Genomic DNA, 25,879 nt, shown 5'->3' on the forward strand with positions numbered 1-25,879 from the left:
CCAAGGCTCAGATACTATATTATTACATATCGAAAGGCTGCCTAAATATACGGGTATGTCAGCAGGCTTACAAAGGGCCCGATTTACACTTGCTGTCCCAGAGAGTTTCTTATATAGATATTTGAGAGATCTTGTTTCCCCAGGGTTGGGTAGATTGAAGTAAGGAATGAGGTTAGGTGGGCTTAGTACCCTAACTTTATAAAATGGGCCCCTGGAACAATTTAAATATGCAGTGGCATTTGGAATTCCAGTGAAATTACTTCTAGGGTGAACTAAGGGGTCATTACTGTTTTGGACACGTCAAGGCTTCTGATGACAGATCCAACGGCTGGAGAGGTTTTCCCTTTTGCAATAGATTGGGAAATGTGGATAAGGTCATTGTCCTTCCCAGAAAGAGAGGAAGAAAATAAAGTAAGAATCAACAGTGAGAAAAGGGTGTACAGGCCTGGTCTGGTCACCTTGGGAAAGCTGTCTGCTTCAGATGTCATCTGCTTCAGTTCCTGGTAATCTTCCATTTCAGGTCACTGGATGGTGTGCAGGTCCAGCCGGCGTTAGGTGCCTTGTGTAGGTGTGACACACGAATCCAAGAGTCCACTTCCTGGAGTTTGGCGGCCCAGAGGTTTGTCAACCGTACCCGACGGGGCCCTTCTAGTGAGGCTGGAGACTCCTTTTGGGGGTATCTTTTCCAGCAGGCAAAATCTCCAGGTCCAGAGCGTGGTGTTTGGGGTTTTCATCCCTGGGAGACCGCTGTGAAAAGACTGCTCTGCTAAAGCGTGGTATTCTCAACAGAAGCAATGAAGCCTTTACAATGTCGAAATATGTCTCCCTTTATCAGCTAAGGATCAACAGTGGCAGGAGCCGAATGCACGAGATGTCCCCTAATTATCTCAAAAAGTGAGAATTTATGAGTCCCAAAGGGGGTAGACCTAAGATTTGGAACAAGCGGCAGTGCCTTTGGGAAGGTTTCTGGAGGTTTCCACAAACTTTGCCAGTGGGTCTTAATAACGCCTGTAGTGCGTTCCACCAGCCCAGAGGGCTGGGGTGATCGGCACAGTGAAAGTGCTGCTGAACCAGCCAAACTGCACAGACCTGTCCAAGCACTGCACCAGTGACATGAGTTCCCCAGCCTCTGCGAAGTTCTAGGGGGCTCCCCAGGGAGGGATAATCTTGTCTAAGAGAATTTTAGCCACAGAAGCAGCAGTGGCCTGTCTACAAGGGGACGCTACAAGTGTCAGTCCAGTGAGAGAAGATACAGACCATGACCAAGCCATTTATATCCATGAGACGGGGGAAGCTGTATGAAATCCATTTGCCAAACCTCAAATGGTCCACTGGGCAATTTAAAGTGTCCAGGAGTGGTGCAGACAGGGTTTCCTGAATTGTATTTTAGATAGGCAAGGCAAGCAAAATAGGCACTTTTAATGGCCTTATTAATATTTCCCCACCAGGGGCCGGCCGGGTGGTGCAGCAGTTAAGTTCGCACGTTTTGCTTCGGCAGCCCGGGGTTCGCCGGTTCAGTTCCCAGGTGTGGACATGGCACCACTTGGCACACCATGCTGTGATAGGCATCCCACATATAAAGTAGAGGAAGATGGGCATGGATGTGAGCTCAGGGCCAGTCTTCCTCAGCAAAAAGAGGAGGATTGGCAGCAGATGTTAGCTCAGGGCTAATCTTCCTCAAAAAAAACCAAAAAATTCCCCACCAGTATTGGTGCATAAATGTTACCATTTTATCAGTGAACCAATGATTCAAGGCACGTACAATGGTTGGCAACGGGAACTTCAGAGTCTCTGGTAGGACTGGGTTTTTATTTGTCTCGAACAGGAACTTTCTCTTTTTGTCAAATGAACAATTACTGAATTTTCAATCTTCTTTTCCCTTTTCTGAGGCCGATTCTTGAGCTTCTCTAGCCAGTTTTTCTAAGTTATCATTTGGGGAAATATCTCTCTGGACCATGACAGAGGTTTGGCTGCTGTTGGTCCTTTAAGAGCAGCATTCCTTGCGGAAATGTCAGCGAGGTGATTTCCTTTAGCATCCAGAGAGTCAGGTTTAGAATGTCCCGGGATCTTAATAATGGCTAAAGCAGCAGGTAAAAGTAGAGCATCCAACAATTCTTGCACATAAGGGCTATTTTCAGTTTTATTTCTGCTAGAAATAAGCAAATTGTGTTGCTTCCACAACCTTCCAAAATCCTGAGCTGCTCCAAAAGCGTATCTACTATCCACATAAACGTCAGCAGTTTTGCCCTGGGCTAGTGTGCAGCCTGTCTGAGTGGGTGTAATTTGGCTTGTTGAACCGTAGCAGCCAAGTCAAAGACGCTTCTTCAATTACATCAAAAGGAGTTGATAGTGCATATCCAGCACCATATTTACCATTGCTACCTTTTCAATAAGAATAATCAGTGAATCGTGAGAGGTTGGCGTCACTGAAGAGGTTCCTGCAGATCTCATGGGCGGTCAGGAGGTGACCCATCAGTGTTCAGTAGTCATGAGGGACTTGGCCGGTTATGGAGGGAAGACGAGTAGCAGAGTTAAGGTTATTGCCACGAGAAAGAGTTGTATGAGGTGCAGTTCATAAGAGCATCTTGTAAGAGGAGAGACAGCTGGCTGGAAAATGCTGAGTGTGGTGAGAATTTAGGGGAGTTTCCACTGTATGGTGTAAAAAGATGGTGAAAGGGGATCCCACAACTATTTCCTTGGTGGCTTTAGCCAACAGGGCAGTGGCAGGAATGGCTCTTGGCAAGGAGGGTATCCTTGTGCCACAGAGTCCAGTTGCCAGTTGATGGTGGTCCCTGCATTTTTTTTTTAAAGATTTTAAAATTTTTTTTCCTTTTTCTCCCCAAAGCCCCCCGGTACATAGTTGTATATTCTTCTTCGTTGTGGGTCCTTCTAGTTGTGGCATGTGGGACGCTGCCTCAGCGTGGTTTGATGAGCAGTGCCATGTCCGCGCCCAGGATTTGAACCAACGAAACACTGGGCTGCCTGCAGCGGAGTGCATACACTTAACAACTCGGCCATGGGGCCAGCCCCGTCCCTGCATTTTTGGGTGAGCACCCCAAGGGCATTCCCTTCCTTTTCAGATACAAAAGAAAAATGAGAAGCTGCTGATTGGGACGCTCAAGGGCAGAGGGGTTCATTAAGCTCTGCTTTAAGTCCTTAAAGGCTGTGCTGTCTTTTTATTTCCATAAAATTGCATCACGGTGGTTGTTCTTTAGTAAAACATACCGAGGTTTGGCCAACAGAGAGAAACTCGGAATCCAGCTTTGACAACAGCCAACTATCCGGAGAAAACCTCCCAGTTGACGTTCAGTTTTGGGTTCGAGGAAACTCAGGACATTATCAGGCTTGTCTGGATCTAGGTGGGGGCCTTATTTCCCTATCAGATGCTCTGAATACTGAAGCTGGGTTTGGACAAACTGCACTTTTTCCTTAGTGACCTTGTGTCCTTTTAAGGCTAAAAGCTTTAGCAAGCAGATGTTGTCTTCCTGTGAGAAGGCTTGGGAGGGAGAGCAAAGAAGCACATCCTCCACATGTTGCAACAAAGCAGAGTCTCGAGGAGACTTTATATCGTGCAGATCAGCATTGGGGATTTCTGAGAAATAAGAAGGACCTTTAGTAAAACCCCGAGAATTACTATCCAGGTGATTTTTTTTCCTTCCCAAGTGAAGGCAAAAAGCTATTGGCTAGCTTCATCAACTGGAATACTAAAGAATGCACTGCATAATCAGATACAGGAAAGAATTTTCCCTCAGTTGGAATGGAGGCCAGCAGCATACACAGGTTAGAACAACTGGGTGCCAAATGGGTGCCGAGGGATGACGATGTTATTTATTGCTCGGCGGTCCTGGACAAACTTCCATCTTTAGCCATTGGGGGTTTTTTAGGGGTAAGATAGAGGTATCACAGGGAAGAGTACAGGGGACAAGAAGCAGTAAGGCCCGGTTCTCTATTATGGCTTGATGCCCTGGAGGGCCTCTTTGTTTACAGGATATTGATTAATTCTGGGAGGAGGCTTTGAGGGATCTATTTGGAACTGACCAGGAGCCGCACTGTGGGTTCTGCCAATCTCGGTTGCAGACTTTGCCCATAAAGAGGGTGGTAGCTGATCTGATAGGGACAAATGACTAGTGTCCTTGGAATTACCTTTAATGTCGTCAGAGACAGAGCAAAGAAAAGATGCTGAAGGACCACTTAATTCACCTAGTTGACCATCTTGGATGCTGCTGTCAATTTCTAGAATTATTTCCCCCTTTTGGGAGAAAGAAATTACGGCAGGATATTTTCCTTAAGAAATCTCAGCCCAATAAATGAACAGGAGCAGAGGAACAAAGGTGAAAAGGGTGAATATCTCTCAAAAGGCCTAAACAAAAGGGAACGGGTTTGGAGACAGAGACCGCTGAGGTTCGTTGGAGACCCCCACTACCTGAACTGTTTCGGCGCTCCGAAGCGGGTGCCGTGCAGTGGCTGTGGGGCTCAGCAGCAGAGCATTGTTCCAGCGTCAGTAAGTACAGGGAATGACTCATTTCCAACCTGGAGGGTGGTTTCCCCAAGTGGATTAAGGGGAAAGGTTGGGAAACGCCCCTGTGGTTCCTCAGAGCCTTGTCATTGGGGATTAGGAAGGCCCTGGAAAGGGTGGTTAGAGGGCTGAAAACCTTCAGAGAGCTTATGCTCAACGCAGTCTCTCTTCAGATGCCCTGGCTTTTTACAATAATAGCAGAGACCAGAATATTTCTGGTTCTGTCTAGGGGCCTCCATCTGTTGAAGTTGAAAATTGAGTTTTTGTGGTCCTCCTTTTAGTTGAATCATCTAGGGTGTGGGAGAGCTGATTTGCTAGATTGACTAAATCTGGAGTGGAGAGTCTCCCATTCCATCCTGGTCCTTCTTACTAGAAGAGAAAGCTCCTGGTTCAGCCCATCAATAAACAGAATTAGGCGCTGGCCCCGTGGCTGAGTGGTTAAGTTCGCGGGCTCTGCTTTGGTGGCCCAGGCTTTTGCCGGTTTGGATCCTGGGCACGGACCTGGTACCGCTTGTGGGGCCTTGGGGGGCGGCGTCCCACGTGCAGGAGCTGGAAGAACCTGCAACTGGGATATACAACTATGCGCTGGGGGTTTTCAGGAGAAAAAAAAAATGAGGAAGATTGGTAACAGATGTTAGCTCAGGGCCAATCTTCAAAATAAATAAACAAAAAAACAAACAGAATTAAAGGCTACCCGAGTGGATTTAACATCCGTGGGAAGGCCAGAATTTTCTTTAAAAGTGATCTGCAGCCAATTATAACAGCCATGAACAGGCTCATCAGGCTTTTGTATGCAAGCCTGAAGGCTTGGGCAAAGCTATTGTGATTTTCAGTGGAGATTTCCAGTGAATGTTCTAGCATCTTTCCAAAAGTTAGTGGTTCATTTTTCGAGATCCCTTTCAGGATGTTCCTGTAGGGCCAGTTTCGTCCAATGTTGGGCAAGACCTTCACCAACAAGCCTGTGGATTAGTTGATATGAATCCGAAGACCCTGGCTGGTAGGTCTGAATAATTACATTAAATTCATCAGCAAATGTATGGGGGTCTTCAGTTGCTTATGGAAAATCCTTAAGTACGGCTTGCAATTCAGCTTCAGTCCAGGGAACAGAGTAAGATGGCATCAGGGGTGGAGCCTGAGATAAAGGAGCCAGAGGGAGGGAAACGCCAGGCTTCAGAAGCCATTTTGTTTGCCTTGAGTTGGTTGTCTCAGTTAATTTAGATATGGGTTTTTGCTGAGAGGCAATTTTAGAGTCCTAAATACGTTTGGAGGCCTCAAGGTACCAATTAAAATAGGCATCCCATTCAATCTGTTTGATTTTAGAGCAGTGGCTTTCTAATTTAGTGCAGAGAAATGCAACTTTGGGGAGATTGGTGTTTTAAGTAATTTTTTATTAAATTGGTCTGTTTAATTAAAACTGTGCATGAGGAGGGTCCATAGTTTTCAAACAGAAAACCAGCCAGGGGCCCTGAAGGAGAACTGAGCATTTAGATGACTGGTATCCCATTTCTCAAATTTTCCCGAGGGAAAAAGAAAATTCCTAGCTAGCCCAATTCCAAAAGGAACCTTACCAAAGTTTCAGCACACTTCCAAAAGGAAACTAATCCAGTACTCACCAAGGAGGAAGCCTTGAACTAGAAAGGACAAAGCCTTTCACCCTCCCACGTCAAGTCGGAGAGCTCAAAATGCAAGGACAGTGGAGCTCAGAATCTGAGAGGCGTCTTACCAAACTGACAGTAAGCAGCAACTCACAGACGCAATGAGCACAAGGGACTCACTGTGGGTACCTCACTCCATTTCAGGGGTCATTGTCTCTCAAGGGGTCACCTCCATGGATCCCACTTTCTGACACCATTTAATGTCAACTTTAAAATAAAATAACTTGTTAGTTTACCAGCAAAATGTGTTTATTCAGGAATAGCAAAAGAATTGCAACTCGGGACATGTGAACTATAGGGAACCACTGGCAAGTCCAGAGAACAAAGGAGGGGAGCTTGCTTTTGTAGAGAAAAAGGGATAGTTGGGAGCGACTCTTCTAAATGAAAGTTCATTGGAGGAGAGTAAGAGTTCCTTACTCTCCTTATGGCTCCTTATTGGCTGAGCTGAGGCATTTTCCACTGTCTGGGCTTGTTGCTGGGCAAGAAGAAATTCTTCCTCCTGCTGGGGAAGTAAAGTAGTAGCCCACTTCCTGTGAGAGATGCAAGGCAAGTCTCTTCCTGTTTGGGGTAATTGAGGATGAGTGGTAGGGCATGCGAGCTCCCTCTACAGGCTTTCCCAACTCCAATGTTAGTTGAGGTTTCCTTTATTAATTTTCACAATGGCTTCTGGGCCTTGTGTCTTCCTTCTCCAAGATTATAAACATTTTTCTAGATATTTTTCCTCTAATCCCATTTTCCCTTGTAGAGCTTTAATTCATTTAGAATTTATTTTTCTGTCAGATGTAAGGTAGGAATAGAACTTTGTTTTTTTCCAAATGATAGCCAACTGTATGTTTCTTATTCTATCATGTGTGTGTGTTTTTCGCTTTTTTTTTTTTGAGGAAGATTAGCCCTGAGCTAACATCAGCTGTCAATCCTCCTCTTTTTGCTGAGGAAGACTGGCTCTGAGCTCACATCCGTACCCATCTTCCTCTACTTTATATGTGGGACGCCTACCCCAGCATGGCTTGCCAAGCAGTGCCATGTCTGCACCCGGGATCGGAACCGGCAAACCCTGGGCCACCAAAGCAGAACATGCCCACTTCACCACTGTGCCACTGGGTTGGCCCCTTCCCTGTCTTCTTAACCAGCAGTTTCAAGGGCTGAATGGTACTTTTTATCTGGAATAATATTTCTTTACTGGTGTGCAAGTAAGTCAACATTTATTCATTTCTTGTATTTCGTACAAAGGAACTTAATCTTTGTATTCTGCAGCAACATTTAGCACAGTACCTGGCACACAGTGGGAGCAGAAATTGTGGGATGAGTGAATAAAGGAGCAGGTATTTGTGTGCCTGCCCCATTGGCCAGTGAAGTCCTGGTGGACAGGCACCTGAGAGCTGGAGGGGGTTTCAAGTTTACACAGTCCAGTGACAAAGTTTTCACCGATTTGTAGAAAAAATTAAAAAATAAAGACAACTATGCACGTAGGCACACATACGTGTAGAGAAAAATCATTGTAAGGCTGCCAACTAAGTTTTCTTGGGAAAGATCCTGAAATCTTGACTTGCCTTTTCTATTGTTCTGATGTTATGGTAAATTTCATGTTCATGAAATTCGAAAATCAGGGAAACGCTGAATTGCAGTCCTGCTCCTCCATCCGATAGTTACCGAACCATCTGCTTTGTGCGGTGCCTGCTATAGGCGTGCAGGATTCATGAGTGAAAAGGCCACCCAGGAGGCCTGGATAGTTCAGCAGGGAAGGTCCACCTTCCCAAAATAATGACGCAATAATTTATTGCAGGTGAAGCAGGTTTAAGGCGAGGACAGGGTGACTTATAGGTATGTTGCATAAAGAGAAACGGAGGCCCAGGGCAGCGCAAAGAATAGCCTAGGGCACACAGGTTGCACCATCACTTGCGCGTCCTCAACTTGGGCTACAGAGTCCGCGGGGATGCGAGTGGGGCAGGGGTCGGGGCGTGCTCCTGGGGCCCTCGTACCCCGCCCCGCCCCGCCCCGCCCGCCCCAGCAGCGGGAGGACCGGGCGGCACGTGAGCGGGGCGGGGCCGGGCCGAGCGAGCGGAGCGGAACGAGCCGGAACGCCCGCGCCAGCGGCTGCGTTTCCGGTCGGACGCCTTTGCCCAGCGCCCCGCGTCCCTAGGGGGCGGCGGCGGCCGCGTCGGCCGAGGTAGCGGGGGGGATCCGGAAGTCAGCACCATGTCGAGTCTGCACAAGAGCCGGTAAGGGGCCGGGGCCCGAGCCGGCCAAGGTGCTCCTGGCCAGGCCGCCCCTTGTGCCTGCGGAGGGGGCGCGGGTGCGGCCGGGCCCGGAGCCCCCGGCGGAGGGTCTCGGGCACCCGCTTTCCAGCCCCTTTGCTGTGGGCCTGAGCGGCACAGCCGAGGCGCCTCGCCTGCCTCTCGGTGTCACCCCTTCTCCGTCGCTCCCTCACCCTGGACCCCGGGTTTCCCCCTTCCCTGGGGTCCCGCCCCCACCCCTGTCCTGCTCTCCGTTAATCCTCTGCCCCAGTTCCCTGCTCTCCACGCGCGTCCGGCCCGGTGCCCGTTTATTACTCGAAAGGCTAGAAAACCTGGATTCTCCAGTCTGTCCCCTCCCCCAGGCCAAATCCTGCAGCACGGGCTGAATTTTGCTCACTCTTCAGTTTTTCTCCAGGATTGTTTTTTTAAACCTTTTGTCCTTGCCTGCGGGCGGGCCCGGAGGTCGTCTCAGGGTAATACTGTCGAGCCTGGAGAGCTGCTTGCGATTACTCAGATCCGTTGTCTGCGCATCAAATTACTCCCGGTTCCTAGGGTTCGCCGAGGTCAGATAGTGGTGCTGTGGGCTGGGCCTGGCCGGCAGGGATCGCCAGATAAATGCCCGCTGGCCAAATACTAGAATGTTTCTGCTTTCCTGGTGCTGGGTTGAGAGTTCCTAGACAAGGCTGTCTCTGTGTTTCTGGGCTTAGAGGAAGAAGTGATCTAGAGTTCTCCAAAGCGGCCTTTGCCAGGACCTTGAGCTTTGCCATCTTTACGTCCTGAAGGGGAGGGGGAAACAGATTGGGGACTGGTGGTGTGAGGGAGCCCTGGGCTTCCCGCCTGGCCACTGAGTGTGCTCCCTTTGCCTCGGCCTCCCTGCTTCCAGGATTGCAGATTTCCAGGATGTCCTGAAGGAGCCCACGATTGCCTTGGAAAAGCTTCGGGATCTCAGTTTCAGTGGTAAGAGGCAACGCTCCATTTTCAGGGGTTTTCTAGAGCAGCGTTGTGACTAGGATGGAGGGCAAGGTGCCCAAGGCCACACCTGGTCAGTTCTGGGGGCCAGCCTGCCTCTTGGATCCTTCTCCAGATTCTGTCGAGTTGAACAAGCAGTGACTGCACTGAGCTTGGAGGGGGTTTCCAGAGGAGTGACGGCCACAGTTAGCATGCCTGTGGGCCGTGGACAGGGTGCTTAGTGGCGGATCAGTGAGGCTTCTTGCTTCCTGAGGGTGAGTGGAGGGGACTGAAGACAGAAGGATGAGAGCCGGGAGCAGACTCCAGAGCCTCGGTCGGGTCTTTCCTCGTTCATCAGCAAGCTTCCTGTGCTGTAGAATTTGGTTAGCTGCAAAGTGGTTCCTGGCTCTCTCCCTGGCTTGGGGTCAGAGCTGACTCAGGCGACAGTGAACTTTGGTTAATGGTAAAATTCCAGTCTTGAGACACTGCTTTGAAGAAGCTGAACCTTAGCCACTTTTGACTTTGCCCTCCCTGGCATTGTTAACCTTCCAGCACAGAGATTTTTGCTTGTCTTTAAAAATACCCCAGGGTGCTTTTGTCACTGCTCTGCCCTTGTAACTTTGTCAGCTGGGAATTCTTGAGTACCCCCCTCAGCCCCATGCAGATTCTGAAGTGGGGGCATGAGTACTGGGGGTACTGTAGCAACAGCTGCTTTAGTGAGGTTCCTGACGATAGTTCGGGAGAAGGTTGTCTTTCTGCTCAGGAGTGATATTCAGGCCCTGACCATCTTGAGGGGTCCTGGGATCTGTGCTGAGCTGGAGAGTCAGCCAGGCCTCAGGGGAGGCAGTCTCTAGTAGTGATTGAGAGTTTGGGCTCTAAAGTCAGACAGACCTGTGTTTGAATCCTTGATTGCTCTGTCATTACAGATGAGTTTCTTTGTCTGTAAGATAAGGACAATGATGCTAATCTTCCCTACTTACCAGGGTTATAATGAGGATAAAGTGAAATAGTGTCCATAAAGCACGAAGCACTTAGCATTCATGGCTTCATTTATATTTGTGTCCACAAATACTTACGGAATACCTCCTGTGTGCCATGCCCTGTGCTAGGTACTGAGAATATAAGGCAAATTTGGTTCTGGTCTTTCTGGGGCTTCCCTGGTCGTAGAAGTTACAGATGTTAAATAAATATGCAAATTATATTGTACAATCTCAGTTACGATGGATGCTATGAAGGAGAAGTCACGGAGCCATTATCGGTTATAATGAGGGACCTGACTTCAATTGGGAAGAGACAGTGGCTGGTAAAGGCTGCTCTGAGGAAGAAATATCAAGGATGAGAAGATGTTATCCTCAAAAGAACATTCCCGACAGAGGGAGCTCTGGGCTGGGGGCAGGGGTCATCAAGAGAAAGCACACACAGGATTAAACATTTAGTCAAGTAATCTTTCTGGCAGAAAATGATTCTTGAAGAAGTACTTCTTGCCCACTCCACTCCCTGCCAACCGTCTCTGAGGTGGAGGGCTGGGGGGTTCTGGGACTCTGGCCGGGGCGTGACCTTTGCCTGCTGTGTTCACAGGCATCCCCTGTGAGGGCGGACTGCGGTGCCTCTGCTGGAAGGTGGGTGTGCCTGGGGTGGGGCTGCTGCTCTGCTCAGAGTCCCTGGGTTCCTGCATGGGCTGCCCCCCACTCCCAGCCCCTTCTTCCTGTTCTGCACCTTTCCTTGCTTGTCTGAGGAAGCTTTTATGGGAAGTTCTGGGTTTTCTGTTTCTCTTCGTGTCCCGTCCAGGATCCCCCTGGGGATGGAACACTTTGTAATGCCAGTGAAGCCCTCTGCTCCCTGGTCCAGACAGTATAGTGGAAGTCATGCTTATTGGGACAAAAGAAGGCTGTGCTTTGCCCAGAGCTATTAGCTGAGGTGGGGAGCGAAGCCCAGTATTCTGGTTTCCAGCCCCTTTGAGTACAAGGTGGTATTATCCTGTGGAACAATCTGTGTGAGGAAAGGCACTGGAAAGGGCCAGTTTAGGATAAAGGAGTGGGGAGGCATGGGGAGGAAAGGGGAGGCTGCCCCTAGCCCATGCCTGGATTTCTGGGTTTCAGCCCATCTTGTCTTCTCTGGGTTTTATCAGACGTTTTCCTTGAGGCCTGGCAGGCTCCACCTACTGTCCAGGGTTGGGCTGGGGGAGTCGCCAGAGCTTTGCTCCTCTCCCTCTGTGCAGATTCTCTTGAACTACCTCCCCTTGGAGAGAGCCTCATGGAGCTCCATCCTGGCCAAGCAGAGGTGAGACCCAAGAGAGGGGATGACGGGAGGGCCTTCTTGTCAGGCACGGCAGGTGGTGCTAAGCCTGCCCTGCTTCCTGTTGCTGCACCTGTGTCCAGGCTCCCTGGGCAAGGCCTTCGGGAATCATTGCTCTCTCTTCTCCGGCAGGGAGCTATATTCTCAGTTCCTGAGGGAAATGATCATCCAGCCCGGCATTGCCAAGGCCAACATGGGTGCGTCCAGGGAGGATGTGACCTTTGAGGACCATGTGAGTAGGGGTAGGCATCGGGGCCTGAGGCTACAGAATGAGGAGAGGTGCGAGCTTTGTAGCAGGCAGCGTCCCCCACCCCAGAGAACAAGTGCAGCTGGTCTTGGGCCCCTCTGACCCTTCCAGTCCCTCCTTTCTGTGTCCAGCTGCTCAGGCCCAGAAGGCCCTGTCTACCCGCTTCTCCCAGGCCCGGTTGGGAATGTAAGTGATAGCTATGTGTGCAGCACTGAGCCGGCTCCCCTGTCCCCGTTTCCTCTTCATCCCTGTTCCTTAAGGAAGGTTCTGTGATCTTATAGTTGAAGAAAGAGCAGGTGGCAGTGAGGATAAACTGCCTTTCTGTGGCCTGGAGGAAGCCTCATTCTGCCCTCAAATACTGAGCTCCTCCCTGGGGCTTCACGGTGCAGGGAGTGGAGGTGGGTTGGACCCAGACCGGTCCTCCAAGGATTGGAACTGGCGACTCAGAGCCTTCATGAGTTAGATTCGAAGAGACCTAATGATGCAACATTCATTTATTCATTCAACAGGCGTTTAGTGAGCACCTGTTATAGGCAGCGTCCTACAGCTACAGCAGTGGACGGAAAGGACAGTCCCCTCCAAGCAGGGGTGTACTCAGAGCAAACTGCCTGGCTCGCCTGCTGGCTGTGGAGTTGGAATGTGATTTGGGAGGCTGTGGGAGGCCTGTGTTGCTCCTCGAGTTGCTCACAGGCTGTCTGAGCCACAGCTGGGCCTCTGGGGGGATTGTTGGTGCGGGGCCGCTGCTCAGGCCTCCAGCTGGTACATGCCCCTGGGACCCTAGCTGGGCCTAGGACAGCGCAGCTTCTTTTCTTCCCACAGCCACTCAACCCCAACCCTGACAGCCGGTGGAACACGTACTTCAAGGACAACGAGGTGCTGCTGCAGATTGACAAGGATGTCCGGTAGGCGGGGCACCTGGGGCCTGGGAGCTGGCCCATGGGACTTCCGGGGGGGTTTCCCAGTTCTGTCCTTTCCCTTTCCACGCCAGGCCCATAGGAGGGTGTTTGAGGAACTGTGGGTGGGTTGTCCCCGTGTTAGGTCCAGGTCCTAGTGATGACAAGCTGAGAGTGGGGCTGGTGAGGGCAGCGAGTGGCTGGCTCTCCTGTCTCCTTGCCTTAGTTTGTTGTGCCCCAGGCATCATGGATTCATCTGGTCATTCCCACAAATGTTGCAGCTCTACTATGTGCCATGCTCACGGCCAAGCTCAGAGTTGAGCACAGAATAAACAGACATGGTCCCTCTCCTCAAGGAACTAAGAACCTAGGGGGGAAGATGGGAAGTCCGACGTTAAGCAAATAGTTCTGTGTAGTTCACGTTTGTGGTAAAGGCTGTGCAGGAAGAGTTCAGGGTGCTTCGAGGCGTTTGGGGAAACCTCGCCTGAGGAGGCAGTGTTTCAGCTGACATCTGAGAAGTCTCAGGAAGAGGGAGGAAAGGCTGTGGTGGGCGAGGAGCTGCCCGGGAAGGCCTGGGAGCCCACGTTTGAGGAGCGGTGTGATGGCCAGTGTGGTTAACGCCACGCTTGGGGCGGGGGCAGGGCGGGCCTTGAACTTGATCACAAGGACGGGGAGCAGTCATGTGAAAGTTTTAAGAACAGGAGTGACAGGATCAGATGTGTGTTTTAAAAAAGTGTGAGCTCTGGTGTGCATGTGCTTGCTTCTCCACTTTTAGAGAAATGTGGGGACACTGGCTGTGCTATCCTGTTGTCTTGGTGAGTCTGGCAGCGGGCAGTCTCCCGCAAGGTTGGCTGAGGAGCTATAGAAAGCCCTTGTCTGCGGTGGAGCCCTGTGGTTAGAGCGTGGGTTCTGGAGTGCGTCCGCCTGGTTTCGGTTCCACCCACCCAGTCATTATCTGTGTTTCCAGCCCCTCACCACCTGGGTGCTGCCCCTCTGCCTCTGCTCATTGCCTGGGCCCAGCTTCAGATGGCCCTGGTGGAAACCCAGCCCCAAGCACCTCAGCAGGGATGCAGAAGGGGGCTCTCGCCTCCTTCCTTCTCAGGCTGGTGCTGGGGCAGCCTCTACCCACGAGGTGTTGTAACGGCCCTGTGTAAGTCAAGAACCACATCTTCACCGGGTCCTGAGGAAACAGGTTCTGTCTTACACTGGCGGTGTTTGTAGCACGTGGTTCAGTGTTCATAGAGGGCAAGTTTGCAGTGTGCTGTGGATCAGAAATCTGAAAAATGTGCATATACTGTAGCATGTATATTTTAAAAACTTGCCCACATTCTAGAGACTGTCTCCCAACTTTCTTTTTTTCTCTCATTCCATCTTGGACATCTTCCCGTGTCAGCTGTGTAGTATTCTGTTGTATAATGTGTAACTTAACCAGACCTCTCTTATCATTTCAAACCACACTACAGTTAGCACTCCTGTACATGTTAGATATTTTTGACATGGAAAGACGTTTGTGGTTTAAGAGAAGAGTTAGATTCTGAGACCATAAAGACACTAAAAAAAAAAACCATGTAAATGTATATGTGTTTATCTATTTGTAAATACACTTAAGAACATGGGTATGTATACATATACAATGACTATATTGCTTTTTAGAAACTATATTGTTTTTTTAAATAAAATGTCATTAATTAAAAAAAACCAACAACAGGAAGAATGCTTTTTGGGCTGCTGGGACACCTGGCAGCAGGATGCTCATGGAATGCCCAAACCTCCACCTGAGTAACACCCCTCTGTCCTGTTCCCTCTTGACAGGAGGTTGTGCCCAGACATATCCTTCTTTCAGAGGGCCACCGAGTATCCCTGCCTCCTCATCCTGGACCCCCAGAATGAGTTTGAGACCCTTCGTAAGCGGGTGGAACAGACAACGCTGAAATCCCAGACAGTGGCCCGGAACCGGAGTGGGGTCACAAACGTGAGAGGCAACCTGGGGGCCCCGTGATAGCCTTTTCCTTCCTACTTCCCTTAGGCTGCCGGCCACAGGCCACTGGGCCCGTGACCGTCTGCCCTGATAGTTACCCAGAGCAACCTTGGTTTTGCCACGTCCCCCTCTGGGGCTGTTTCTGAAAGTCAGGTATCGAAGGCTGGGTGTAATGGGTGCCACGGGGAGGGCCCTGCGCGCTCTGAGTCCTCTGGTAGAAATGTCTCTTGAGAGAGTGATGACATGTGTGATGAGAAAGTGATGGGAGCAGTGATGGGGCTGGGGAGCTAACCTGGTCTGGGTATCAGGGAAGACTTCCCCGAGAAAGTGACATTTAAGCTGAGACTTGAAGAGCTCGGAAGGAAAAGCATTTCAGGTGGGAAAGAAGGCATATGTGGAAGTCCTCAGGCAGAAGTGTGGTGTGTTCAGGGAACAGAGGAGTCCTGCATGGCCAGAGGCGGAGGAAGGGGAGGAGGAGGGAAGGTCTGGGTGGTGGTGAGGGCACGCCCGGGCCTTTATCCTGAGGCCTAGGGAGCCTTTGCAGGTTCTAGCAGGGCCGGGACGTGATTCAGGTTCACTCTGTAAAAGATTGCTCTGGGCCCTGTGGGGACACTTGATTGGAGGGGGAAGGAATGGCAGTGGAGAGGCCACCTGGGAGGCGGCTCCATTGTCCAGGCACGGGTAGGTGGGGCCTGGGGCTGGGGCAGAGCGGGGATAGACCTGAGGCTTAGGAAGTAGAGTTGATGGGACTCGTGCGCCCCGTCCTGCTGAGTGCTTGTAGTCCAGTCTTCCAGCAGATTCCTGTAATTCTGAGAAGCCGCTTGGAGCCAAACAAGTACATTTTATTCCTTAACTTCGACCTTCTGCTTTGGTATCTGCACTCTGACTTGTTCCTCAGAACTTGTCACTGTCCTCCAACCTCTCTCCAGTTAGGGACAGATACTCCTGCTGAAGCTTTTCCCTCGGTGTAATGACTGATCAAGGCCCTCTCTCTAGGAGAGCAGCCATTCTCCGCTACGGGGGTAACAAGGACAATGACAGCTAATGTCCGGGTTCCATGTGCCTAGGACAGAGTTGGGTGTCTGGGAGGTACAGAATGCTTGGCTGGGTGACTGAGTGGCTTGCTGTGTGGGCAGCCCTCTTAGCTGGCTTCTGAGGTTCTGGCTGCAGGGCGAGGTGGGGACCTGGTTTCTGTCATTCATTTCACTACAGTAATGGGGATCTGAGAACTGAGCTTTTCTCTATTTTAGATGTAGGCCTGGTTCTGGTGGCAGAGAGGCTGATCACAAACTTCGTCCCTAGACCTCTGGACTCGTGAGTGGGCAGTTTGAGTTAAAGCTGACCTTCTGTTTGGGCAAGTAAAAGCAGGCCCACCTTCCTGGACCTCCGTCTCCTCTTCTGGAAACTGGGCACATCATTTCTGTCCTGCTGGCTTTTGAATTGCCAAGAGGATGGAATGAGGTCATGGCTGTGCAGATTCTTGGAAAGCTGGAAGGCACTGGGCGTTCTCTGAGGCCTGGACCTCAGGTTCTGGAGTCAGCCAGTCTGCGTTCAAATCTCAGTGCCACCGCTTAATTCAAGACATTTGACGAGTGACCTAACATTTCTGAGCCTAACGTTTCAAGTTTCTTCATCTTGAAAATGATGAGAGGATAAGCTAGGTTGTTCAGAGGATTAAATGAAGGAATACTTGTAGAGCATTGTCTTGTACCTAGAAAGCTCTTGGTAAATGTTAACGATGTGTGTGTCTATGTGTGCACATGTACATGTATGTTTATGCATACATGTGTGTGTGTAATGGGAAAAGGAGTTTACTGTCTTCAGGGCCCTGTGCTTCCAGGACAGCTTCACACTCTGTCCCTGCCGGGCTTTGCCTGTAGCTCTCATACAGGTAACCCCAGGCACCTGAATCTTCACAAAGCTCCCGAGGGGTCCTGATGGGCAGCTGGTGTTGGGGACCTCTGCTCTATTGCATGAGTTTTTAGCTGGGATCATCATCTCTTTATTTATCTCCCAACTTTTTCTTATGAAAATTTTGAAAGATTCAGACAATTTGAAAGAAGAGTACAGTGCACACCTGTATACTTTCCACCTAAATTCAACAATTGTTAACCTTTTGCTGTATTTGTGTGTATATTGTACAGAGGTGGAGGGTAAGTTGCAGATGGCCTGACCCTTAACCCCAAGTACTTCAGCAGGCATCTCCTGAGAATAAGGACAGTCTTCCTCCTCACCACCGTCACATCTCTAACGATTAACAGTAACTCCATAGTAACGCCTAACGTCCAGTCCCTGCTCGGGTGTCCTCGGTTGCGCCAAGAATATTTTTGTTGTTTTGCTTCCAAACCAGGACGCAGTCGAGGTTTATGCGTTGCATCGGGATGTTACATTTCTTTAGTCCTTTGATCCGGAGCAGGCTTCGACTCTCCCCTACCCCCCACAACATTTGACTTTTTGAAGAGTCTTGACCAGTTTTCTGTTTTTGACATATTTAAAGTTATTTTTTAATTGAAGTATAACTTAGATGTAGTAAAATGCACAAATCTTAGGTATACCACTAGATGAACTTTTTGTCATGTATACACCTGTATAACTGCCAACCAGATCAAAACACGGAACATTCCATCATCCGGAACGTTCTTCATTCCCCTTCCCAGTCACTCCCCCTCACCTCAGAGGTAAGCACACTTCTGGCTTTTATCACCACAAATTAGACTTTAGTCCAGCTATCTGCTAGGGTGTCCTGCGTTCTGGATTTGTCTGCTTGTTTCTTCCTGGTGGCATTGGACGTGTTCCTCTCTGCCCTGCGTTTCCCACAAGCTGGAAGTGAAGTTTAGCTTTAATGGTAAACATTTCTGGTGAGAACATACTGTCCATAATGCCACCCACCTTCTTAATGGGCTCCTCCCCTCCTCCCGCAGATGAGCTCCCCACACAAGAACTCTACGTCTTCGGCCCTCAATGAGTACGAGGTGCTGCCCAACGGCTGCGAGGCCCACTGGGAGGTAGTGGAGCGGATCTTGTTCATCTACGCCAAGCTCAACCCTGGCATTGCTTACGTGCAGGGCATGAATGAAATCGTGGGGCCCCTCTACTATACCTTTGCCACTGACCCCAACAGCGAGTGGAAAGGTATAAAAGGGCTCTTGGCTGCCCACATCCCTCATTGCTGCCTCCCTAGAAAAATGGACCAAGGAAAGCTGGCTAATGGGCTTCATCAGACTGCAGCTCACTTCCCTTCTCTGGCCCCCCATTTTCCCGCTGTCAGATGATGGGGTTGGCCTGCATTGTCTCTGAGATCCTTTCTGACTTGGACTTTCTAGAATGTTGGAAGTTCACTGATCTCTTGATAGTTGTAACTGAATTTCTGGTAGAGGAGATGAGATATATATACCGGAAGCTGAATGATAGAAAGGGTTTAAGTGAATAATGATTTGAAATATGTCATCAGAAGTACATGTAATCACTGGCTAAGCGAGTGTATGGTGTTGCCAGAAGATATGAGAAGAAAGAAGTGATGTCCTTAGTCTAGGGATGGAGAGTGGTCAAGGACAGAGGAGGGACTGAGCCTGTCCATGAGGGCGAGGTGACTTGGCGAGGCTTAGAGGTGAGGAGGAGGTGTCGCATAGGTGAGAGATGGGGTGGGCCTCGGGAGGACACCACTTCCCTTGCGGCTCCCTCACCCTGCCCGTCTCACCCAGAGCACGCTGAGGCAGACACCTTTTTCTGCTTTACCAACCTCATGGCTGAGATCCGGGACAACTTCATCAAGAGCCTGGATGACTCACAATGTGGCATCACCTACAAGATGGAAAAGGTCTACTCCACCTTGAAGGATAAGGACGTGGAACTCTACCTGAAACTGGTGAGGACCCTGGGACCCCATGGGCCAGGACAGACAGACGGAAAGGGGCAAAGGGTAGCAGGCTTCCTGAGCATCTCAGGCCCAGGGTCCTCGAGGTCTGGCTAGAGTCTGGCGATTGAAAGTGGCTGCTACTGCTAGGGAGTGCTGACCTCCATGCTGAGACGGGACTGGGAGACTGAGGCTGCAGATGGTGGGAGCCTAGCAGGCCAGGAGTGAAGGGGAGGTTGTATGGTGCCCATTGTGTGCTGGGCACAATGCATGGCCTTTACCATATGCTGAATTAGTTTAGTCTCTTGGTAGTCCTCTGAGAAAAGAAATATGAAACTCTCTTTTTTCTTTTTGGTGAGAAAGATTGGCCCTGAGCTAACATCTCTTGCCAATCTTCATTTTTTTTGCTTGAGGAAGATTGGCTCTGAGCTAACATCTGTGCCAGTCTTCCTCTGTTTTGTATGTGGGACACCATGACAGCATGGCTTGATGAGCAGTGTGTAGGTCTGCACCCAGGATCTGAACCTGCGAACGCTGGGCCACCAAAGTGGAGTGTGCAAACTGAACTGCTATGCCACTAGGCCAGTCCCTGAACTTCATTATTAGAAATAATTTTTAAAAATTATTGTAATGGCATTCCATGTTTATTTTGGAAACTAGTTAAGTAAAAACATTTATTTATATATAGACAAAAACAGTTGTGTGGACAAGAAGATATAAGCATGTGAACATGTCTTTTTAAACATGTATGGAATTATGATTTTGCTGTTGTGTAACGTGCTTTTTCAGTTAATAATAGTCACTCTGGCCATCCAGAGGGTTCATCTCTTTGGGGAACAATTGCCTCGCGGGGTTCCATGAAGTTAAGTAAGTGGGCTAATATATCTAATATGCTAAGCACAAGGCCAGGCTTGTTCTAAGTGTCTGATTAATGGTCTTTATGTCTGTCCATAAATCCAAGGTTGTAATCTGTACAGTGTTTTAAAAGAATTTGAGCCATCATTTATAAATCTAGAGAGCTTATATAAAAGTTTGGGTTTATAGCTTCTCTTAAAAAATCAGAAGATCTGACAATGGGCCGGCCTGGTGGCACAGGGGTTAAGCGCACATGTTCCGCATTGGTGGCCCGGAGTTCACCGGTTCAGATCGTGGGTGCGGACATGGCACCGCTTGGCAAGCCATGCTGTGTTAGGCGTCCCACATATAAAGTAGAGGAAGATGGGCACGGATGTGAGCTCAGGGCCAGTCTTCCTCAGCAAAAAGAGGAGGATTGGTGGCAGATGTGAGCTCAGGTCTAATCTTCCTCAAAAAAAAAAACCCCCACAAAAACTGACGTTGGCTGGCAGCAAGCAGCAGTTGCCACTTCAACTGAACGAACGAGGCTGTCTAGGTGGCCCAGTGCCTTCCCCACGGTTGGTGTGCCTGTCACTCACACCTGGCCTGCTGCTCATCTGAATTCACGTCTGATAGGCTGCATGGTGTTACATGGCAACCAACCGACACGGATTCTTGTTCCCTGCTCCTCACCTCTGTCTCCCCAGCAAGAGCAGAACATCAAGCCGCAGTTCTTCGCCTTCCGCTGGCTGACGCTGCTGCTCTCCCAGGAGTTCTTGCTGCCTGACGTCATCCGGATCTGGGACTCCCTCTTTGCCGATGACAGCCGCTTTGACTTCCTCCTCCTCGTGTGCTGTGCCATGCTCATGTGAGTGTGACCACGGGCAGAGGGGCGGGCAGGGGCTGCTCTTTGGAGGCTGAAGTGAGCCTCTGGAGCTCTCGGGTGGGTGTCAGACCAGACTTGCTGTGGGTGGTGAGGAAGGGGTGGGAAGGGGCCAACTGCTGCCCTCCGGGCAGCCCAAGGGCTCAATCAGTGCTTAGGCTGCTGCTTTTTTTTTTAACTTTTAATTTTTTCCTTCTTTTCCCCAAAGCCCCCCAGCACATAGTTGTATGTTTTAGTTGTGGGTCCTTCTAGTTGTAGCATGTGGGACACTGCCTTAGCATGGCTTGATGAGCGGTGCTAGGTCCGTGCCCAGAATCCGAACCAGCAAAACCCTGGGCCGCTGAAGTGGAGCGCATGAACCTAACACTCGGCCGCGGGGCCGGCCCGGCTTATTTTTCTTAGACTGATCCGGGACCAGTTGCTGGAAGGGGACTTTACAGTGAACATGCGGCTCCTGCAGGTAATGGAGTTTGGAGGGGAAGCTCAGTCTTTAGTTGAGAGGAAGACACTTACCAAGCACCTACCTCATGCCAGCTGCTGTGACAGGCTGGGGTCAGGAACAGTAGAGGGTCGCAGGGCTCAAGAGTCCCGGCCCCTGAGGCAGATCTGGGTTTGAATCCCGGCTCTGCCGCTTGAGTGTGGTGTGGTCTTGAGTGGATGACTTGGGCTCTCTGAACAAAGCGCTCTGCATAAGTGAAGATTCCCTGGGACACAGTGGCACCCAGTACATGGTAGTGCTCACTAGTAACCGTGCTCAGACCTGGAGAAGGAAAGTGTAGGGCATGGTGGTTAAGAATGTGGGCTCAAGAGTCAGACAGCTTTGGTTTCACATCTTTGTTCTGCTATGCTTGTCATGTGACCTAAGCCAAGTGACAACCTCTCTAGCCCTCAGTTTCTTCCACTGCCTGTCCTGGGGTTGGTTTTCAGTGACTTGATTGACCAGCTCTGTAAAGTGGGCATAGTCACAGTAGCCTTCTCATTGGACTCTTGAGGTGACCCACTGAGCTAATGCATGTACAGTGTCCGGCCAGTACCAAACTCATTATGAATAGGGCTCAGGCTTCGATGGCGGGAGGTGGGGAGAGATGAGGTGGTGTGGCCCTGGTCCTAAGGAAGGGGCCGTGAGACCCTTTAGGGGGCACTGGTTGGGTTGGTTATGTTAGTGCCGCAGTGGGTGTAGTGTTAGCTACGTGCAGGGGTCTGGGCAGAATGCAGGTGTCGGGTAACCTGTGGTCTCTGTCCCTGAGGCTCAGGGTCCAGCATGATGACAAGTCCCCGTGGGAAGGGCATGGGTGTGGCACAAGTGGCAAACTTCAGAGTGAGCTGACTTCAGAGGCATGTTGGTGGCCTTTCCCATGCCCAGGATTACCCCATCACAGATGTCTGCCAGATCCTACAGAAAGCCAAGGAACTCCAAGACTCAAAGTAGCCTGGCAGCAAGCGGCCTGGGTTTGGAAGAGAAGCCGCAGACCCCTGTGCCCTGGCTTCTGGGATACGCAGATGCCTGTGGGATCCCAGCCTGAGAGGAAGCTGCAGGAGTGGCCTACTCCAGGCCTCCCCACTCTATGCCGTTCCCACCGGGGCACACTGTGCCATGCTCCTTCTGACCACCGAGCCCTGGCTCCCTCCTCACCCTGCCACCCTGGGACCCTTTGCCCAGGCTGCCAAGCAAGGCTGGAGCTTGTGAAGTTGTTTCCTGGGGCTGGGGCAGATTGGGGGCACTGGGGGCTGACAAGGGTTCCTCCCTGCCTCTGCTCTGCTGCTCCCTTCCTCCTCTCCTCTCTGGTCTTCTTCTGGGCTCTCTTGGGTTTCTGGCAAATGAGCCAGAAACCACTTCTGGGGGCTGGTGCTTAGGCTTCTCCATGGGGAAGGTGACACTGAAGGAGCTAAGAAGCTGCCTGGCCCAGGTCACACCCTCTGTCCCCCTCCCACTGTCTGTCTATAGTCATGAGTTGGTGTGTGTGTGTCTGTTCATCCCCAGGTATCTGCTTCTGTGTGTGTGTGTGTGTATGAGGGAGGGGAGGTACCTTGCATCCCTCTAGGTCTCTGCTTCTCCTCCTCTGTCTCTCTCCCTCTCTCTGCCTGTCTCCTTCTCTTCTCCCTCCGCCTCTTTCACAGAGGGTGTGTGTGACTCTCGCTCTGTCTGCTCCTCTCTCCATTGCTCTCCCTCTGCCCCTCTCTCTTGGGGTGCCTTATCCCCAGCCTCTTCCTCTCCCTCCTCCCTTCCACTCCTGTGAACCCTGGAGACAGAATGAGGAGTCTGGCTCAGCAAAGCCCCTGGAGGTCAACCTTGGCCTTTGCACCCCGTTCCCCTCCGCCAGTCCTAGGCGCCCAGGTCCCCCAGACTGGGAGGGCGTCCACAGTGCCTCACTGGAGCGCCCTGAATCTGCTCCCCATGACATATCTGGAAACCAAAAGCTGCCAGGAAATGATGGCCCGTGAAGCGTTGAGCCTCTTCCCCTCCTCTCTGCCCAGGGATGGGGGAGGGAGAAGAGGGGGAGCTGCGGCTCCCAGAGAGTCCCCAAAAGGCCCTTCTCTCCCAAAGGAAAAGGACATGAAGGTGATTGTGTTTCAGGGGTTGGGAAGAGTAGTGATTCTCATGGCTTCCAGGTCTCAGCCCAGGGTGGTGAGTCCCATAAAGGGCAAGTGGGACCCAAGGGAGCCTCCCTGCACTGGGCGTAGCTGAGCTCAAAGGCCCTGGATCCTGGCAGTGCCAGGAGAGCCGCATCTTCCCCCAAGCAGGCTGCAGGGGATGCTGGCCTGTCTCTGGTCACCTGCTTGGGCTGTCCCAGGATTTGGGGCAAATGTCCTCTGAGCAGGAGCAGCTGGCTACTCCCGCTGCTGGGCTGTTGGAGTAGTGGCCGTATTCTGACCAAGTCCCCTCCTTCTGTGAGGAGGCTGGTGGTTTGGGTCTGGAAGGCTGGGTAACGTAGCAAGGGTCCTAAACCTCTCCTCAGACTGGCCAGCAGGGCCCTCTTCCCCCAAAGCCTTCCTGAGTCTGGCAGCCAGGACTTCCTGCTGCCCACGCTGGCCAGGCTGTGGGCCTGGAACAGCTCTCAGGTGGCTCCTTTGCCAGGCTGTGCCCTGGGTGCTTCGGGGACTTCATGCACTTGCCTTTTTGCCTCCTTTCCCAACACACAGTATTTGGGAGATTTTTACTATTTATTTAGACTCCTGGTTATTTATTGCAGATTGGCAAGTGCTGGGCTTGAGGATAAAGGGTGGGGCTGGGAAAGCAGAAAGGAGTTGGAGACGCGGTCTGACCTCCCTTCCAAGGTCAGAGTCGGCATCCCGCCCCCTGCCTCTGGGACCTTCCTGGTTTTCAGCAGGTCCTGTCCACGAAGGCTCTGAGCTTTCTACTGGCGCTAAGTGTGAGGGAGACAGGAGAGCTGGTATCCTTACCAGGCTTCAAGAGCCAGGCACGAGGCAGAGACACGCCTTCCCACCGGTCGGGCTCACCCTCTTCCCAGAACTTGTTCGCTCCCAACTTTGACCCCTTCACAGCCTGAGGCTCGGGCCACAGCCTGGGACCCAGCAGACACTGCCCAGGACACCTGATGCATTCCCTCTCGCCTGACCCCTGCCTTCCCTCCTGGGGCCACACTACTTGAATCACTGCGTCTAATTTGCCTCAGTCAGACCTGGGCCCGGTGCCTTCTTGACCTTGGGTTGAAGGTCAGGAGCACAGGGACGTGTCCAGGTTAGGCTGAGCTCCCCACTGGGATCCTGCCTGAGGAAAGCACCTGCCCTAGGTGATCCCCCTCCCCAGACTCTCCAGGGAGGTCCCCAGAGAGCCAGAGTGCCTGAGGCTTCCTGCTTGGAGAGCTGCCCCCAGGACTTTGGACCCTTACAGATGGGGCTGGCTGAATTCAGCAGTCTCACTCCAGAGGGTCGGAACGTTAGTCTGCTTCTGTTCGTTCATCAGTTTCGTTCTTAAATCAGTGCTGTTGATGACAAGTTGTCTTTAATAAATCATGTGTTCTTTGCAATGGGCATTGGTGCTGTGATGAGCTGACACCTTTGAGACCTCAGAGCAGGGAGAAGAAAGCTTGAGCAGAGAAGGAGTTGGGAGGCTCTCAGGGTGGCCTAAGAGCAAGGCCGGGAAGTTCCTGTTGGGAGAGCCTGTTCAGCTCTTCTCCACCACCCACTGCAGTCTGCAGCTGGCAGGAAGACTGGGCTGGGGACGAAGGCGCTACGTACACGGTTATACCGCAAGTAGTCTTTTAGATTGAAAATTCAAAGACTTGTAAATAAAACAAGTCTCTCCTACCCCACAATCTGGAGAAAATCACTGATAACATTGTCTTCTTCGCAGATGTAATTTTTGTTACATTGTCATTTTCGTCTTCCGTAGTTTTGTGTATTGTCTCCTCCATCATGTTAGGTGGTGAGCAAGTTGCTGTATGATTTTAAAATATTTTTATGGGCTATATACTATCCTATGTAATATGCTAAAAATGTCTGGAACTAGTACCTGTTCGTTAATATTTTGCTTATTCCTCAGCCTCTATTATAAGTAATACTGTGGGGAAGATTTTGTGATTGAAAGCCTTGTATTTTTTTTTTTTCTTTTTGAGGTAGATTAACCCTCAGCTAACATCTGCCGCCAATCCTCTTTCTGCTGAGGAAGATTGGCCCCGAGCCAACATCCATGCTCATCTTCCTCTATTTTATATGTGGGACACCTGCCACAGCATGGCTTGATAAGCAGTGTGTAGGTCTGTACCCAGGATCCCAGTCGCAAATCCCTGGTGCTGTGAAAGTGGAATGTGGGAGCTTAACCGCTGCATCAGTGGTGGCCCCCAAAGCCTTGTGTTCTCGATTTATTTCCCCAGCTCAGTTCTCTAGGTAGGTTGAAAGGTATGAGCCTTTTTAAGGCTTTTCATACACTCTGAGCTTGCTTTCTGGTACTGGTTTCTGTTCCAACCAGCAATGAGCATCCACCGCTGCATCATTGTCCTCACGCCGGGTGTTAAAATGTTTGCCAGGGTCCTGGAACTTTTGCCTTATGGTGAATGGTTAGGAGGATAGACTCTGGTGTCAGACAGACCTGGGGTCTTGTCCTTGTTCTGCCAACTAGAAGCTCCCCCTCGGGGTCTTGAGGATTAAACAGTGATGGAAGCACTTAGACCCGTACTTGACGCTTTCTCCGCGCTCGCTGTTAGCGCAGAGGAGGAGGGGCCCTCGCGGAGACCCGTGAGGCGGGGTGGGGCGAGCCGGGCCTGGCGGCGGCCAATCACCAACCGGGGGGGCGGTGCCTCGCCTCTGAGGTCGGATTCTTAAAAGGGCAAAGAAAGGGCGCCGAGAGGTCGGCTCGGCAGTCCTGACCGCTTCTGTTGGAGCCCCAAGGGCTTGGGAGCGTTAGGAGAGAGGACGCACAGCCCACCTTCCCACGCCACGACCCGGCCCCTGCCCAGCTGTGGGCGCGGCCCCTTTAAGAGCCCGGCGGGTCGGACGCCCGAGGCCGCGGCGGTCCCTGCGCTGCGGGCCGCGCTCGGGCCGTGCTCCCGGGCCATGCGGGCGCTGCGGGCCGGGCTGACCCT

The 25,879-nt window shown here is 51.2% G+C and overlaps 1 protein-coding gene across 1 annotated transcript; it reads left to right on the forward strand.

Annotated features, from left to right (window-relative positions):
• The first annotated feature begins 8,259 nt into the window (after positions 1-8,259).
• Positions 8,260-24,329, forward strand: TBC1D13 (TBC1 domain family member 13). The gene is made up of 12 exons (XM_046657779.1): positions 8,260-8,390; positions 9,289-9,362; positions 10,932-10,972; positions 11,572-11,633; positions 11,781-11,880; positions 12,715-12,797; positions 14,601-14,760; positions 17,688-17,898; positions 18,468-18,631; positions 20,161-20,321; positions 20,739-20,796; positions 21,700-24,329. The coding sequence occupies exons 1-12, from the start codon at positions 8,368-8,370 to the stop codon at positions 21,763-21,765; spliced, it is 1,203 nt and encodes a 400-aa protein (XP_046513735.1). The 5' UTR covers positions 8,260-8,367; the 3' UTR covers positions 21,766-24,329.
• Positions 24,330-25,879: the final 1,550 nt, after the last annotated feature.

The sequence above is a fragment of the Equus quagga genome, chromosome 1 (genome assembly GCF_021613505.1).
Source record: "Equus quagga isolate Etosha38 chromosome 1, UCLA_HA_Equagga_1.0, whole genome shotgun sequence".
NCBI classification, from domain to species: Eukaryota; Metazoa; Chordata; class Mammalia; order Perissodactyla; family Equidae; genus Equus; species Equus quagga.

Bases quoted from the DNA above. Each gene is read 5' to 3' on its own strand.
- TBC1D13 (XM_046657779.1), top strand. From the start codon at position 8,368: ATGTCGAGTCTGCACAAGAGCCG. The intron at 10,973-11,571 runs GTGGGTGTGCCT...CCCTCTGTGCAG, and splicing joins TGCGGTGCCTCTGCTGGAAG to ATTCTCTTGAACTACCTCCC. The intron at 12,798-14,600 runs GTAGGCGGGGCA...CCCTCTTGACAG, and splicing joins CAGATTGACAAGGATGTCCG to GAGGTTGTGCCCAGACATAT.